This window comes from Polyodon spathula, chromosome 18 (assembly GCF_017654505.1).
Source record: "Polyodon spathula isolate WHYD16114869_AA chromosome 18, ASM1765450v1, whole genome shotgun sequence".
In the NCBI taxonomy this organism is placed as follows: Eukaryota; Metazoa; Chordata; class Actinopteri; order Acipenseriformes; family Polyodontidae; genus Polyodon; species Polyodon spathula.
The window spans coordinates 31,461,458-31,473,730 of record NC_054551.1 but is presented as its reverse complement, the minus strand read 5'-3'; the positions used below and the strand labels follow the sequence as shown (position 1 = coordinate 31,473,730).

Genomic DNA, 12,273 nt, shown 5'->3' with positions numbered 1-12,273 from the left:
TCTTACAGGCTAAGGTTATCTGTCATGAAATGCTAACATCCATGAAATCACTCTGTAAATGGTGAAATTCTCTTAGTCTTAAAGTAAAGCTTTGGTTAAGTTGAAAGAACCTTTCAATTTCCTGACTGTGCTCTAAGCATTCTCTAAGTGTGATGGGCCAATAATCTCAATTCAAGTATTTTTGATATTGTTCACTAACTGGGTGCAATAGCCTTCCAGTTTCCAGCAATGTCCGTAAACTTCAGGTTTCTTCCATGTGTTTCCAATCGAACGGTAGTTGACGCTGGCTTGGTTTAAAAAGTGATCCACGTTTGCTCGCTTTCCCTTTTCCAGTGCCGCTGACATCATTGATCTAATACCACGGCAGGGCAGCTGAACAAACACACTTGGCGCAGTGCACTGTCAAGTCTGGCACTTGCCCCGGCCACTTCTCTCAATTGAAGGCAATGACACACCCTGGCAAGCAGTAACGGCATCTTCCCACAGGGAGACACAAGCGCACTCGCAAAGAGCAGGTTATACTAATGAAGACTTTGAAAAAATGAAAACGTTTTTTCTATTTGACTTTGTTAATCGTAGTATTTGCCTTCTTGGAAACCCGAAACATGATGCGTTTGGTAGTTAAATAATAAAAATAATACTTGTATTACCATCTAAAATAATCATTTCATATGGGAGAAATCTGCCTTAAACTGAACCTACACAAATATAATGCAGAGAGATTTTGGTTTTAATAAATTCATCCCCTGCTTGAAGGAAGTCTGTGCTTTGAGGCTTCAACGTATTTCTAACTATGGCTACTTATACAACTATCTCTGATATTAGTGATACTTTTCACTGCATATACTGTACGCAGGGTGGAAAACTGTTTAGGACTAACCTCTTGGAAGAGCTACATGGGTGATTTAGAGGATGAGGTATAACATGTTTGACATTTAAAGGATTGTGCCTATTTTAGAGCAGTATTTCAAGCATGTAAGAAGTAGTTTTCAGTTTTGGAGGCCGTTCTTCATTTCACTCAGTAACCTGTCTGATTCTGACCATGTGTCCAAGATCTTGTTTCTTTTGTAATTAGAAAAGGAGTCGCTTTTATCCTTGCGCCCCGGGACAACTCACTAGAGAGGGTTCACTTTCCAAATCTAGAAAGTAAAGGAAACTGGAAGTATCTACACTTTAGAGAGCTAATATCCCCACACAGACAAATTCTCTGGACCATTCACAAATACTGTGTACATTTTAGGGATTAAATAAGGTTTTCTATCCAAGAAACAGTTGGATTGTTTAACTGGAAAAGTGAAAAAGGGTACATTTATTTTTTGTTACAAAAAAAAAGTAATTAAGATTGCAAAGCTTGCTAGCACAACATGTGAAATACTAGAAACTGTGCCCGCTGTCAGCAATTCACATAATTCATGTTTTGATGGATGGCAGACCAGCAAGGCCAGACATACAAGAAAAATAATCTGTCAGGTTGGCTTTCGAAAAAAAAAGTCTGCCTCCCTCCGTTTGATATGCTGAAAACTACAGGGCCGTCTAAAGAAAATTTCACAGAACCTACTTCCTCAGCGCAGCCAAAACAAGGCATTATTCACATGTCACAAAAGTGACACATTTATTGTCTAACTGGTGTTAGTGAGTGTGGCAGATGTTGGAAAACAGGAAACTTTCACACAGCATATGCCACAGGTAAGAAATACAGTGTAGGGGATCCTATTCTCAGTCCCTCCAGAATCTGAAAATCGTTAATAATAACAGTTGGTGCAGAACCTAGCATGCTAACAAGTTTCAACCAATTTGTTCACAACATAAATTAACTGTCTGCCCTAAGAAGTCATCCAGAGTGCAGGCTGAGTACGTACCAGCACGTCCAGCTTTCCAATGACACCATGGGCCCTGATTACCCAATTCACTGACTTTTCACATTTCAGTATTAGCACCAGGTCTCTGTAAAGTGTGCTGTCTGGCTTGAGAGGTCTGATGTCAACAATTATATCCACCTGGAAAGCGCTGTTTTGGAGAGAAAGGACACATAGTAAAACTCTAAATGCCAGGAATCGTACATTTATCAAACTTCTTCCATATTATCATGTCTCCAATGTCTGGCCAAATGATTAAAAAATCTGGACAGTGTCCCAGACAACAAGACATGTGCATAACAGACTAGTTACTACTACTACACACACACACGCACGCACACACACACACACACGCATGCACACACGCACGCACACACACACACACACGCACGCACACACACACACACACACACACACACACACACACTGGATTGTACATAACATTGTTGCTGCATTCTTCCTGTGCCAGTGGTTTCAGGGTACAATTTTCAGTAATGCCTTCACAAGATTCTAAAACTCACTATACTGTACACAATAGATTGGTATCAGGCTTGCAATTTGTAATCTTTCTCTGAATACGGAGCAGTCTGCATGAAACAGGTGCCCACGCCAGCGCTGGAGTTACAGTCTGAGCTTGGTACTTGATAACTTATGACTTTTACCCCAACAGCTGAAAGAAGCCATATCACAAAAGCATTTAACAATGTTTTTTTTTTTTTTTTTATATATAAAAAGAAAACAAAATGGAGGTTAGTTTACAGCAAGATCTCTTACTTTCATAACAGGAGAACTAGAAGCTAAAATTGTACTGTATTGCATTGCGTGTTGTTAAACAATGAATCCTGCTGGAGTGTAAGTTTCTTTTGGTTTTAAAATAAATTTAAAAAATAAAATAAAAAAACGCTGAACAACAGGGAATTCACTATTGTTTGAGAAAGGAAATAGAAAAATAGATTAATATTAGTTGGCTTCTACATTTGGATAAGGAAAAGGTATTTTAGGAAACATCAGTTAAATATTTACACCAAACTATTGTAAATATCTTACATAGAGAATACAGAGAACATTTAATATCTATTGATAAATCATTTTGTGACTCATAACTGTTTTCTACAGTATTCTGTAAACCAGCAGTGTAAGCTGTGAAAAGGCTTGGTTCCCATTGCACACAGACAGACAGACAGACAGACTGCTGCACAGTACCTGTAGGGGTTGGAGTTTGGAGCTTGCAGCTCAATGATGTGGACCTCTTTCTGCTCTCCTAGGCTGGACAGCAGACAGCCCTGAGCAGGCTTAGGCTGTAGATACTCAGCCAGGTAATTCAGAGACAGGAAGTTCTTCTCAATGGTGCAGTTGACAGGAAAAACTGGGTCTGAAAGAGAACACAATAGAGGCATGAATACAAAAGCAAATTTTCCAAACGCTGCTCCGGGAATATTTTAACTGCACTGCAATCAGTATACAGGTCATTAAATGAGGTGTTCCAGCTTGAGACAGGAACATGTTTTTAGGGCTTGTGTGTAAAACTTCAATTTCCATTCTCTGTTTCCATGTCTGTCTGCGCCTCTGTGATGAGTTCATAATTAAGAGGATTGGGAATTAATGTGTATCGTTGTTTGTATTTTTTTGTTTCATTTGAAGTTGTAGCACAGACCCCTCTGATAAGTCTCTTTAACAGCCTCTATGTTATGAAGCGACACACCACTCCTCCAGTTATCTCTTCCTGTACGCTTTGTACTTCAGAAGAACCCGATGGAGGGTAGACATCATCTTTATCGGCACGCTCCTTTTGTACTGTTCCATGTTTTTGAAAAACTGACACACGGAAAATCCTGAGGCAAAGACAGGGAATAGTATTTTTTGACAGAGATAATATTTCTGTCATGCTCAGAAGACTGTTTAGATATTTTTTATTGGAAAAGATAACAAACATATCAGTAAAAAAAACGGAAATAAACAATAAACTGACCATAACTTCAAGACACATTACATAAACCAGCACAATGATGGATTTGTAAGCCATCAAGCCAAATGGCATATGTGTGACATACTGTATTGCCAACATGACTTTATAACTATGAATTTATTATACATGAGGTATAACCCCCCCCCCCCCCCCCCCCCCCCCCCCCCCCCCCCCCCCCCCCCCCCCCCCCCCCCCCCCCCCCCCCCCCCCCCCCCCCATTATAGCAGGAAGGGAAGTTTAAGCAAGTGAAAGCGTGCCAGTCTGAAGGATATAAAAGATGTGCCACTTCTGTCTAAACACATGTGATCCTAATTATTAAACACCTGCATTCAACAAGTGAGTGTTCTAATAATTTACTGCAGTGAGTTCAATGATGACTGATGGACTATTAGCAGACAATGTTCACTCTGGGCTGCATTTGTGATGCAGTAGCGTGCTGGAAGTGTAATACAGTTTTAAATATATGCAATAATGTTATATGACACCATATATTTTAACATGCTTTATGTAAATTGGGCCATCATTGTAGTAGTAAAATATTAACCTCCTATAATGAATTTTTATAAAATGAAAAAGCCAATGTGAAAGGGCAGGGGCCCTGCAAGTGTAAATATGTGTGTTTTGTGGTAGGGACAGGGTTAAAAATCTCCCTGCCAGCCTGAATTGTTTAATTTATGTTAATTGTTTTTGTGTTTAGGCAGTTGGCCTCATTATTTTGAAATTAGCTGCCTATACCTGCTTCTCTTGAGCATATAAACCCCAGAGTTGGTTCATTCAGGGTGGCTACTGTGTGAAGAGCCTGACTGTGTGGCGTGTACTCTGTACAACGGTACAGTGTGAACCTGTTTGTAAACCTGAGTGTTTTTGTTTGTATGTCAGGTAAACGGCTTAGCCATCCTGAGAGTTAGGCAGGGACCTGTACATGTGTAGCAAGTGCTCGGAAGAGCTAGGTGTTTTGTTTGTTTTTGATTATTTTTGTTTAAAACAAAAGTGTGCAAATAAAACGCTGAAAAATCAAGTTCAGTTTCTGGGTCATGTTTTTATAGGGGCACGAACCTGAAATAAGGTCATCTTGGCTACACCAGGTATTACTGACTTAAAATCAAGTTCAGTTTCTGGGTCATGTTTTTATAGGGGCACGAACCCGAAATAAGGTCATCTTGGCTACACCAGGTATTACTGACTTAACTCTTTAATATGAGGCTAGGCTTTACTAAGCTCTCTATCCTGTAAATATTACCACAGCTGCTGACTTATTAGTGTTTTTAAGTGATATAAACTTAAAATCCTTGTGTACTGGTGGAATCAGTCTGCATACAATTGGGTTATGTTATCAAACCTGTCCCTAATAGAAATACATGTACTCCAATTCCTTTCTAGAGGTATAAACTGGGGGGACAAAAAAGCTTTTTTCATTCTTACTCACACACTCCAAATAGACAACTGGCCCATTATATGGATACGTCACAGTCACAAAGTCTCAGGCTGCAACAATACACCATAGCTAAGTCTCTCTATATTTCTTAATGGCATACCCATGATTTGGTCAAGTGACTTTAGAACCCCCCACTACTCCCTCTTGGGTTGTCTCAAGTCATACTGTAGATTTCCAGCTGGCAGTGCCAAAAGCTATGGGGGTCAGGGAAAGGGTTGACTTAAGCTAGTGAAATGAGCAGCGGGTTCTGATCCCTCTCGATGATATGAGACCAGGTCTAAAGCAAAGTGGTAAGACACTCGCTTGTGTTGCACAATGCCATGGGTTAACACTCTTATTGCAGCCCCTGTTTCACCTACCCTCTCCTACTTTGATGTAGATGTTCCGAGCGGCTTTGACCTCTGTGAATGAGGTCACCGCACCATATTTCTTCTGGGCCCAGACTAGAAGATGTTTGTTGCCTTGAGGGAGCTTCTCCTTGTGCTGCGCTGTAGACGCAGAGAAGTTTCCAGACTCGAAGCGAACTGTGGAACCTTCAGACACCTACGGGGAAGGAAAGAACCAGACGTTAACCTCAGCTTCACCACTCCAACTGTCACTGTTACCAACAGTCATGGTTACTGGCTGGGGGCAGCGCAACATCTGGATCCGGACATTAATCAAATCTTTCAATGCACCCTCCAATTAGGGGTGAGAGTCCCTGTAGCTATGAGAAAGTTGACCGAGCTACTTGGTGTATGAACACATCTGGGATGCCACATAGGAGAAGGTTTCTGAGGTTTCATTTCTACCACAATACTCCAGACACGTTCCTGTCAAAGCTCCAGTTCTTGTTACAGCCTCCCATCCATTCTGACACAAAATAATTTCAGGCACATTTATTACCGTGCTTCTTGTTATACCCTTCCCCAGGAGCCAACAGTAGTGTATCTGGTATAAGCATATACTGAAAAGCTTTATAGTTGCTGGTTTTTGGTTTTTTTAGATGATGTATTTAAATCTCCCGAGGGTACTTTGGAAAACTATAGTTGACTGGACTGAACTTTCCCTGTTTCCTATTACTGTACATACACCAATGAAATGAAAGTCTGGGCTAACATTTTGTAAATGTAAAAAAACAAATTGGACAAATATATCATTTACATTGTTACTTTCAATGCACACATTTGTACAGTGATTGTTACAGATGGTTTCCTCTATGGATTTGAAAGTTATCTTCAGTCTTGTATGCCTGCTGCATGTGAATCCAACCTCAATACAAGAAGTTTGTTTGGCTTCTAGCATTGTAACAGCAGGAAAGGTGGTTTACTTGCTTTGTATTTCCATTGTAAACTGGATTAAACCTAAAGAACCTGACACATTAGAAAATACATTGTCAGAGTCATATAAAGGAAAAGTACCAGCACACAAGGCTCCAATTACCCAGACAGCTCATAGGCTCATTCTAAAGTGGCTTTGAGTAAACATACAGCAAAGGCAAGGAGACGTAAAACAGACACTTGCTTTTTTCAAGGATGAAACACTACAATTCAATTATAGAGCATTGCAGATTTGTATGAAATATAAATGAGTGTGTTTATCCTCAGCATTCTGTATACCGCCAAGATGTTTATGCTATGAAGTCAGAAAAGACAAAAAAAAAAAAAAAAATTCCAAAATATGCCCTTGTCTCCCCCCTCCCTCCTCCCCCTTGGTTTTACTGATCACTTGAAACCTGTACTCATTCTTTCATGCATGGTATGTTTATTCAGCATTGAATTTCCAGTGTTTATACAATACGCATATTGTCCTTAGCTATAAATACTGTGACGGCTTTCAAAATGGGTGATGTATCAGAACTGGGCAGAAGCACAGACAGTACAGCCACAAGCCCCATGGTATCCATCTGGTTTAAATGATAAAAACATTCCCAGTCTGCAACACTGAGATCATTGCATCCCAGTGGATGCGCACATGCACTTCAGAACATCAATACCAGAACTATACTTTGCCTCTGTATATATCGTTAGCCTGCAGTGCGCCAGCTGCTACCACGGTAAACACAGTCAATCTGAGCAGAACCTGACTGAAAAACAGCTACTGAATTGTACAGGAGTTTAGGGGGGGGTGTGACTTAAGACGTGTGTAAAAGTGCAATGAAGTGCTGATTTTGATTTTGGCACCATGGCCCCAGTTAGAATCGTTCCAATGTGAAAGCCCACCCCTTTGGCTTTAATAAAGCTAGCCCCATATGCTTCATTTCAGTGAAATAAACGTTCACATGTGTGCAACAATCTGCTCTGTGGAGCCTCTGCAGCTGGTCTAGACAGTCTGGTTCATTTTTGTTTTTTTTAAAACTATTATTCTTGAGGTACAGTTTGATACCATAAACAGTCAATTGACAGCCTATGATGCTGTGTTGCAATCTTGCTCACACATTTGCAAATGCATATACATTCCAACTGATCAACTGTGTTAACAGACTCTTTGCCCGTTTACCTGCTGCTCAAAATATGCTGCTTTGAGCTCAGTGTGATATTAAGGAGATGGCAAAATGGTGCAGGCTTTAAACACTCTTCACCCAGCCTTACTGTGTTAATGACATTTCTCTCCCAGTACACTGCAACATTGTGGTGGCAAACATTCGCTGAACCTTTGGATCGTCTTCTCAACAATTTTGGCTCGCTGCACGATGGTAATAAAAAGATAACAAAACCAAAAGTTTTACTGCAGCACAGCTTCAAATAAATCTTTAGTTAAAATGCTCAATTTTTTAATTTTTTTTTTTAAATGTACCAGACTGTCTGGGAACAGCATTATTTATCATACTATTAGAACAGGTAGTCTCCATGAGGGGAGAAAACATTGGCCCTCACTCCAGATAACAACTTCTACAGGTTCTGAGCCAACAGCAACTGATGTCACATCCTCTTAAATATGGCCTATCTGTAAATGTGTACACTAAATGCAGTAAACTATACTGCACTTTTTACATTGACATGTTGATTTTGATAGATTCACAGAGATGTGCAATCTAAAACATCTAAACACAGTAAAAATTCAGACATTGTACACTATAATTACACTGCTAAACATCCTCCACTTAGAAAGCAATGAAGCCAATAAATAAAGTATTGAATGAATTTCATTGCCTGTATCCATTTTCTGTTGAAACATTTAGTGAAGGGCTGCAAGCTTAGTGGTAGTATTAAACTAAATGAATGTGTGTCTGTATTTAAACACCCGTATTTCAAAACTGTAACCACAGAAAGACACTTCTTGTGACTAAGTGAGGAGACTTAAAGGCAAACCATTACCAGAACAACTGAGTTTTATTTATGTCCATCGCTGTTCAATCTTTCAGAAATCAGATTTGTGATATATATGTGATATTTTATAATGTGACAGCTTGTAATGTGATATTTTATAATGTGAGACTTTGTACTGTGATATTTTGTAACAATTGTAAGTCGCCCTGGATAAGGGTGCCTGCTAATAAATAAATTAATAATAATAATAATAATAATAATAATAATAATAATAATAATAATAATAATAATAATGTCTGTCTACCCAGCACATCTACTATGCTGCATGCTTGTATCTGAAGTGTTTAGGAATATGATAACCAAGTTTCACGAGATTTGCTCTACCCAATTATACATAAGAGCAGTGCCTGTGAGGTAAACCTTAAAAGGTTAAACTCACTTAACTATGCTTTGGCTCTTTATTTCTTTTTCAAAAACAACAGCTGCCTGCTGCCAGCTTTTCACCCCAGCCCATGGGTCTTTAAAAGTACAATTTAATGCGGTTTCCTGGTGTTTCTACCTGTCAACATTCACATATTACTGCCACATGTGCCCAATGTAGGAAAGCAAGTACGAAATGTTTTATATCAATTATCAAGCTTGTGTTATCTTCAGCTGCTAACGAAGCAACAGTTTAGCCTAAAAAAAAAAAAATGCATTAAAAAAAAAAATCAGTTACGTTTGTCAAAGGCAGGGGATTTCATTAATAGCTTGATGGAAATCAAATATCTATCTTAAATGTTTTTGTAACGCGCCATTTTTCGTCTGCATTAAAATAATGAAATCTAGGTTCATAGGTTGTTCTGCATATCTATTAGTCATGGTTCTGAGAAGACAAAATCGAGTTCCCAGTAGAGCAATCCTTTATCTCACTGGTCAGAGGCCTCTGAAAGCTAACAGGGACTTTCGAATCTTGAAACTTGCTTTGAACTGTGAGAGGCCTGAGCAATCCAGTCCAATCTATAATCTTAAAACGCTTTCAAAACATGTCCAAGGACACACAACTATTTGCTTGGTTTATAATAGAATTCAATGCAGTGACCATTACCTGCAGATAACTGACCTCATCTTTGGATTAGGACACCTAACAGCCATCACAGTCAGTTATCTAGCAGATAATGATGGCTGTGATGGGCATTGGTGCTTGAAAGGGGTAAAGTATTCCCTATCTGGTTATCTGGAGATCCAGTAGGGGTATCATATTTCATTTGGACCTTACTCTGTATGTTTCCATTTTGCAATGGATTACTACTACTACTACTACTACTAATAATAATAATAATAATAATAATAATAATAATAATAAAGTACATTAAGATAAATAAACATTCTAGCTCAAAGCTAGCTGCTTTGTATCGAACAGTCTTATTATCCCTTTCACAAGTTTGTCAGAATCCGAATTCAGAAAGTAAGCACAAAGCCAGCCATACCAACGACAATGCTGAATTGTATATTTGATCTCAACGTATACTGCCTGCCTATCTGGAGCTAGATGATATTGATGGGGAGCAGAATGAAATTAGCATTGGCAGGACTATTTCAATACAGATTTTGCTGAAGGAACTAAGCGTTATATTGAGAATCAACTAAAAAAATAAAACTGAAATCTGAGACAATATACACTGGCCAGTTTGAACAAGAGAGTCCTATTGCCAAATTACACATCTCATCAAAGAGCAATAAACTCCCCAAGTAATGAAATTCAATACATGACATCAGCCATATTTTTCTCATCTTGGTATTCTTGTTGTGTTTTTTCAGTTTCTCTGTGTACAGCACCTACAAATTGCCCTCCCCTTTAACTTACATGATCAGCTATACTTAACAAAGCTAGGCAGTATTTGCACTCAGTTCTATTCCACAAGACGAATGACACAGGTACATCTCAATGGCAGCATGCCACTATCCACTATAAGCAATAGATTTTTAAAGATGTCCCAATATACTGTCTTGAATCGCTCATTGTATCTATACTGCCCACAGTGACTTGTTAGAGACATTTCCCTTCAGATATATCATGCAGATATGTTAGCTAGGAACCTGGCTGCCTCCAGTCCTATAATACAGATTAGGTGTTTTTTTATTGTATTCATATTGCAGTACATATTCAATTGAGTTAACTATTCATTGATAGTTAACCACTTTTTAATGGCTCTTTACAAAGAATTATTGAATTACTGTACAATAAACTTATCATTGTAGGAATCGGGATATCAAAAATGACACACATTTCCCCAGCAAAGTCATTACCAACATACAATTATTTTAGTATCTGTTTATCTGTTACAATAAAATGAATTCATGATACAAAATAAATAATCTTGAAGTAAACACATGAAAGCCAATTATGACTTAAATCATTGGGAAAAAAAAAAAAAGCACAAATCTTTTGCAAAGCAGAGGTTCCGATTTCAGCAAGGAATAGCTGAATCAATAAATGTCAAATGTAAGTTACAGTTTGGTTAATAATAATAAAAAAAACCTTCCTGTGCACACTAAAAATGCAGACATTTACTTATGTGGGTGATTTACATAATCACTTGGGTGTCTGAAACTGAATCCCATGATCAAAACATTGACTACACTGAATATATCATGTGCCTGAGGCCCAACTGGAAGCTATACTGGGCTCTGCATTGAACTGGAGCGTGGAGTGTGTCTGTGTCATTAACACAGCCCCTGGACCCGCATGGCGCTCGCCTCTATTTTGCTGCTTCACTTCACATCTGGACCTTTTTAACTTATTATTGCCAATGTAGCCTTCTGATTTCCAGATAAATACTACTCCAACCAAAACAAATAACACTTTTTTCAGTGACTTTTATTGGCTGTCTAAAAGTTAAGGCTGAGCTATCAAACTTCTTGTGGTTTAGTGGTACATGCTCAGAGTATTAAAAAAGAAAAAAAGAAAACGCTGTGCTTTATAAGTTAAACTTAGCTTTTGTAAAGCAAAAAACTATATATCCAAACACATTATTAAGCCTAATACAGGAACATACAAAAAAATCTGGGCAAGGATATTCAAGCATTGTTTTTGCATGAATAGTTTTTTTTTTTTTTTTTTTTTTTTGGTCAAAGTACCTGTGAAAACAAATACCCACATGCTTTTCACATTAACTCTACTCGCAACAAGCCTTGCCAACAAATACCTTTGCTTCATGTGGAAAGGATACAGAGCTTAGGGGTTATTTAAGCCTCACACATCCTGTCTCTGCTGTGCGGTACAGACAAGCACACTGATGAAGCAAACACTAGGCATGCTTCTACCGAGAGTAATGCACCTGAAGAGCACTGGTAAATAGATAATATTGCTGATTGAGATTGCTTAATCTGAGGGAACACAAAGCCACTGGAACTTGGTCTCAGGAGACTAGTTTTCAGGCCACTGCATGGCACTCCAGGGGAAACCTGGGGTTTGACACAGCAAAGCTGGTCTCCCAGAAGAAGGGTTCAAGCTGCTATTCATAAAAAAGTGGCCTTGTGTTCCCTCAGCTTTACTCATTATTATTTAAGTAGTACATTTGTCATAGTTTTTGACCTGAAGAAACAATGACCAAGTCAGACTTTCATTGTTTGCTTCCTGTGACTGTCAGGAGACATTGCTCTCTTGAATATTGACTCACTGTGCGCTTACCCATCAGCTCACTGTAGCTCATTAATTCACTCTAAAAACAGCAAGTCATATGGCTCAGCATTTTCCCAAGAGGATATCATTACTGCATGACTTGA

General features: G+C 38.7%; 1 protein-coding gene across 1 annotated transcript in view; it reads right to left on the bottom strand.

The window, feature by feature from the left end:
- Positions 1-12,273, bottom strand: part of LOC121330666 (transforming growth factor beta receptor type 3-like) — a 72,215-nt gene that overhangs the window by 18,628 nt on the left and 41,314 nt on the right. Inside the window, exons 5-7 of the mRNA XM_041277356.1 lie at positions 5,617-5,800; positions 3,060-3,228; positions 1,860-2,007 (exon numbers count right to left, since the gene is read on the bottom strand). Coding sequence (XP_041133290.1) covers positions 1,860-2,007; positions 3,060-3,228; positions 5,617-5,800 — 501 coding nt within the window. The remainder of the gene's footprint in view (positions 1-1,859; positions 2,008-3,059; positions 3,229-5,616; positions 5,801-12,273) is intronic.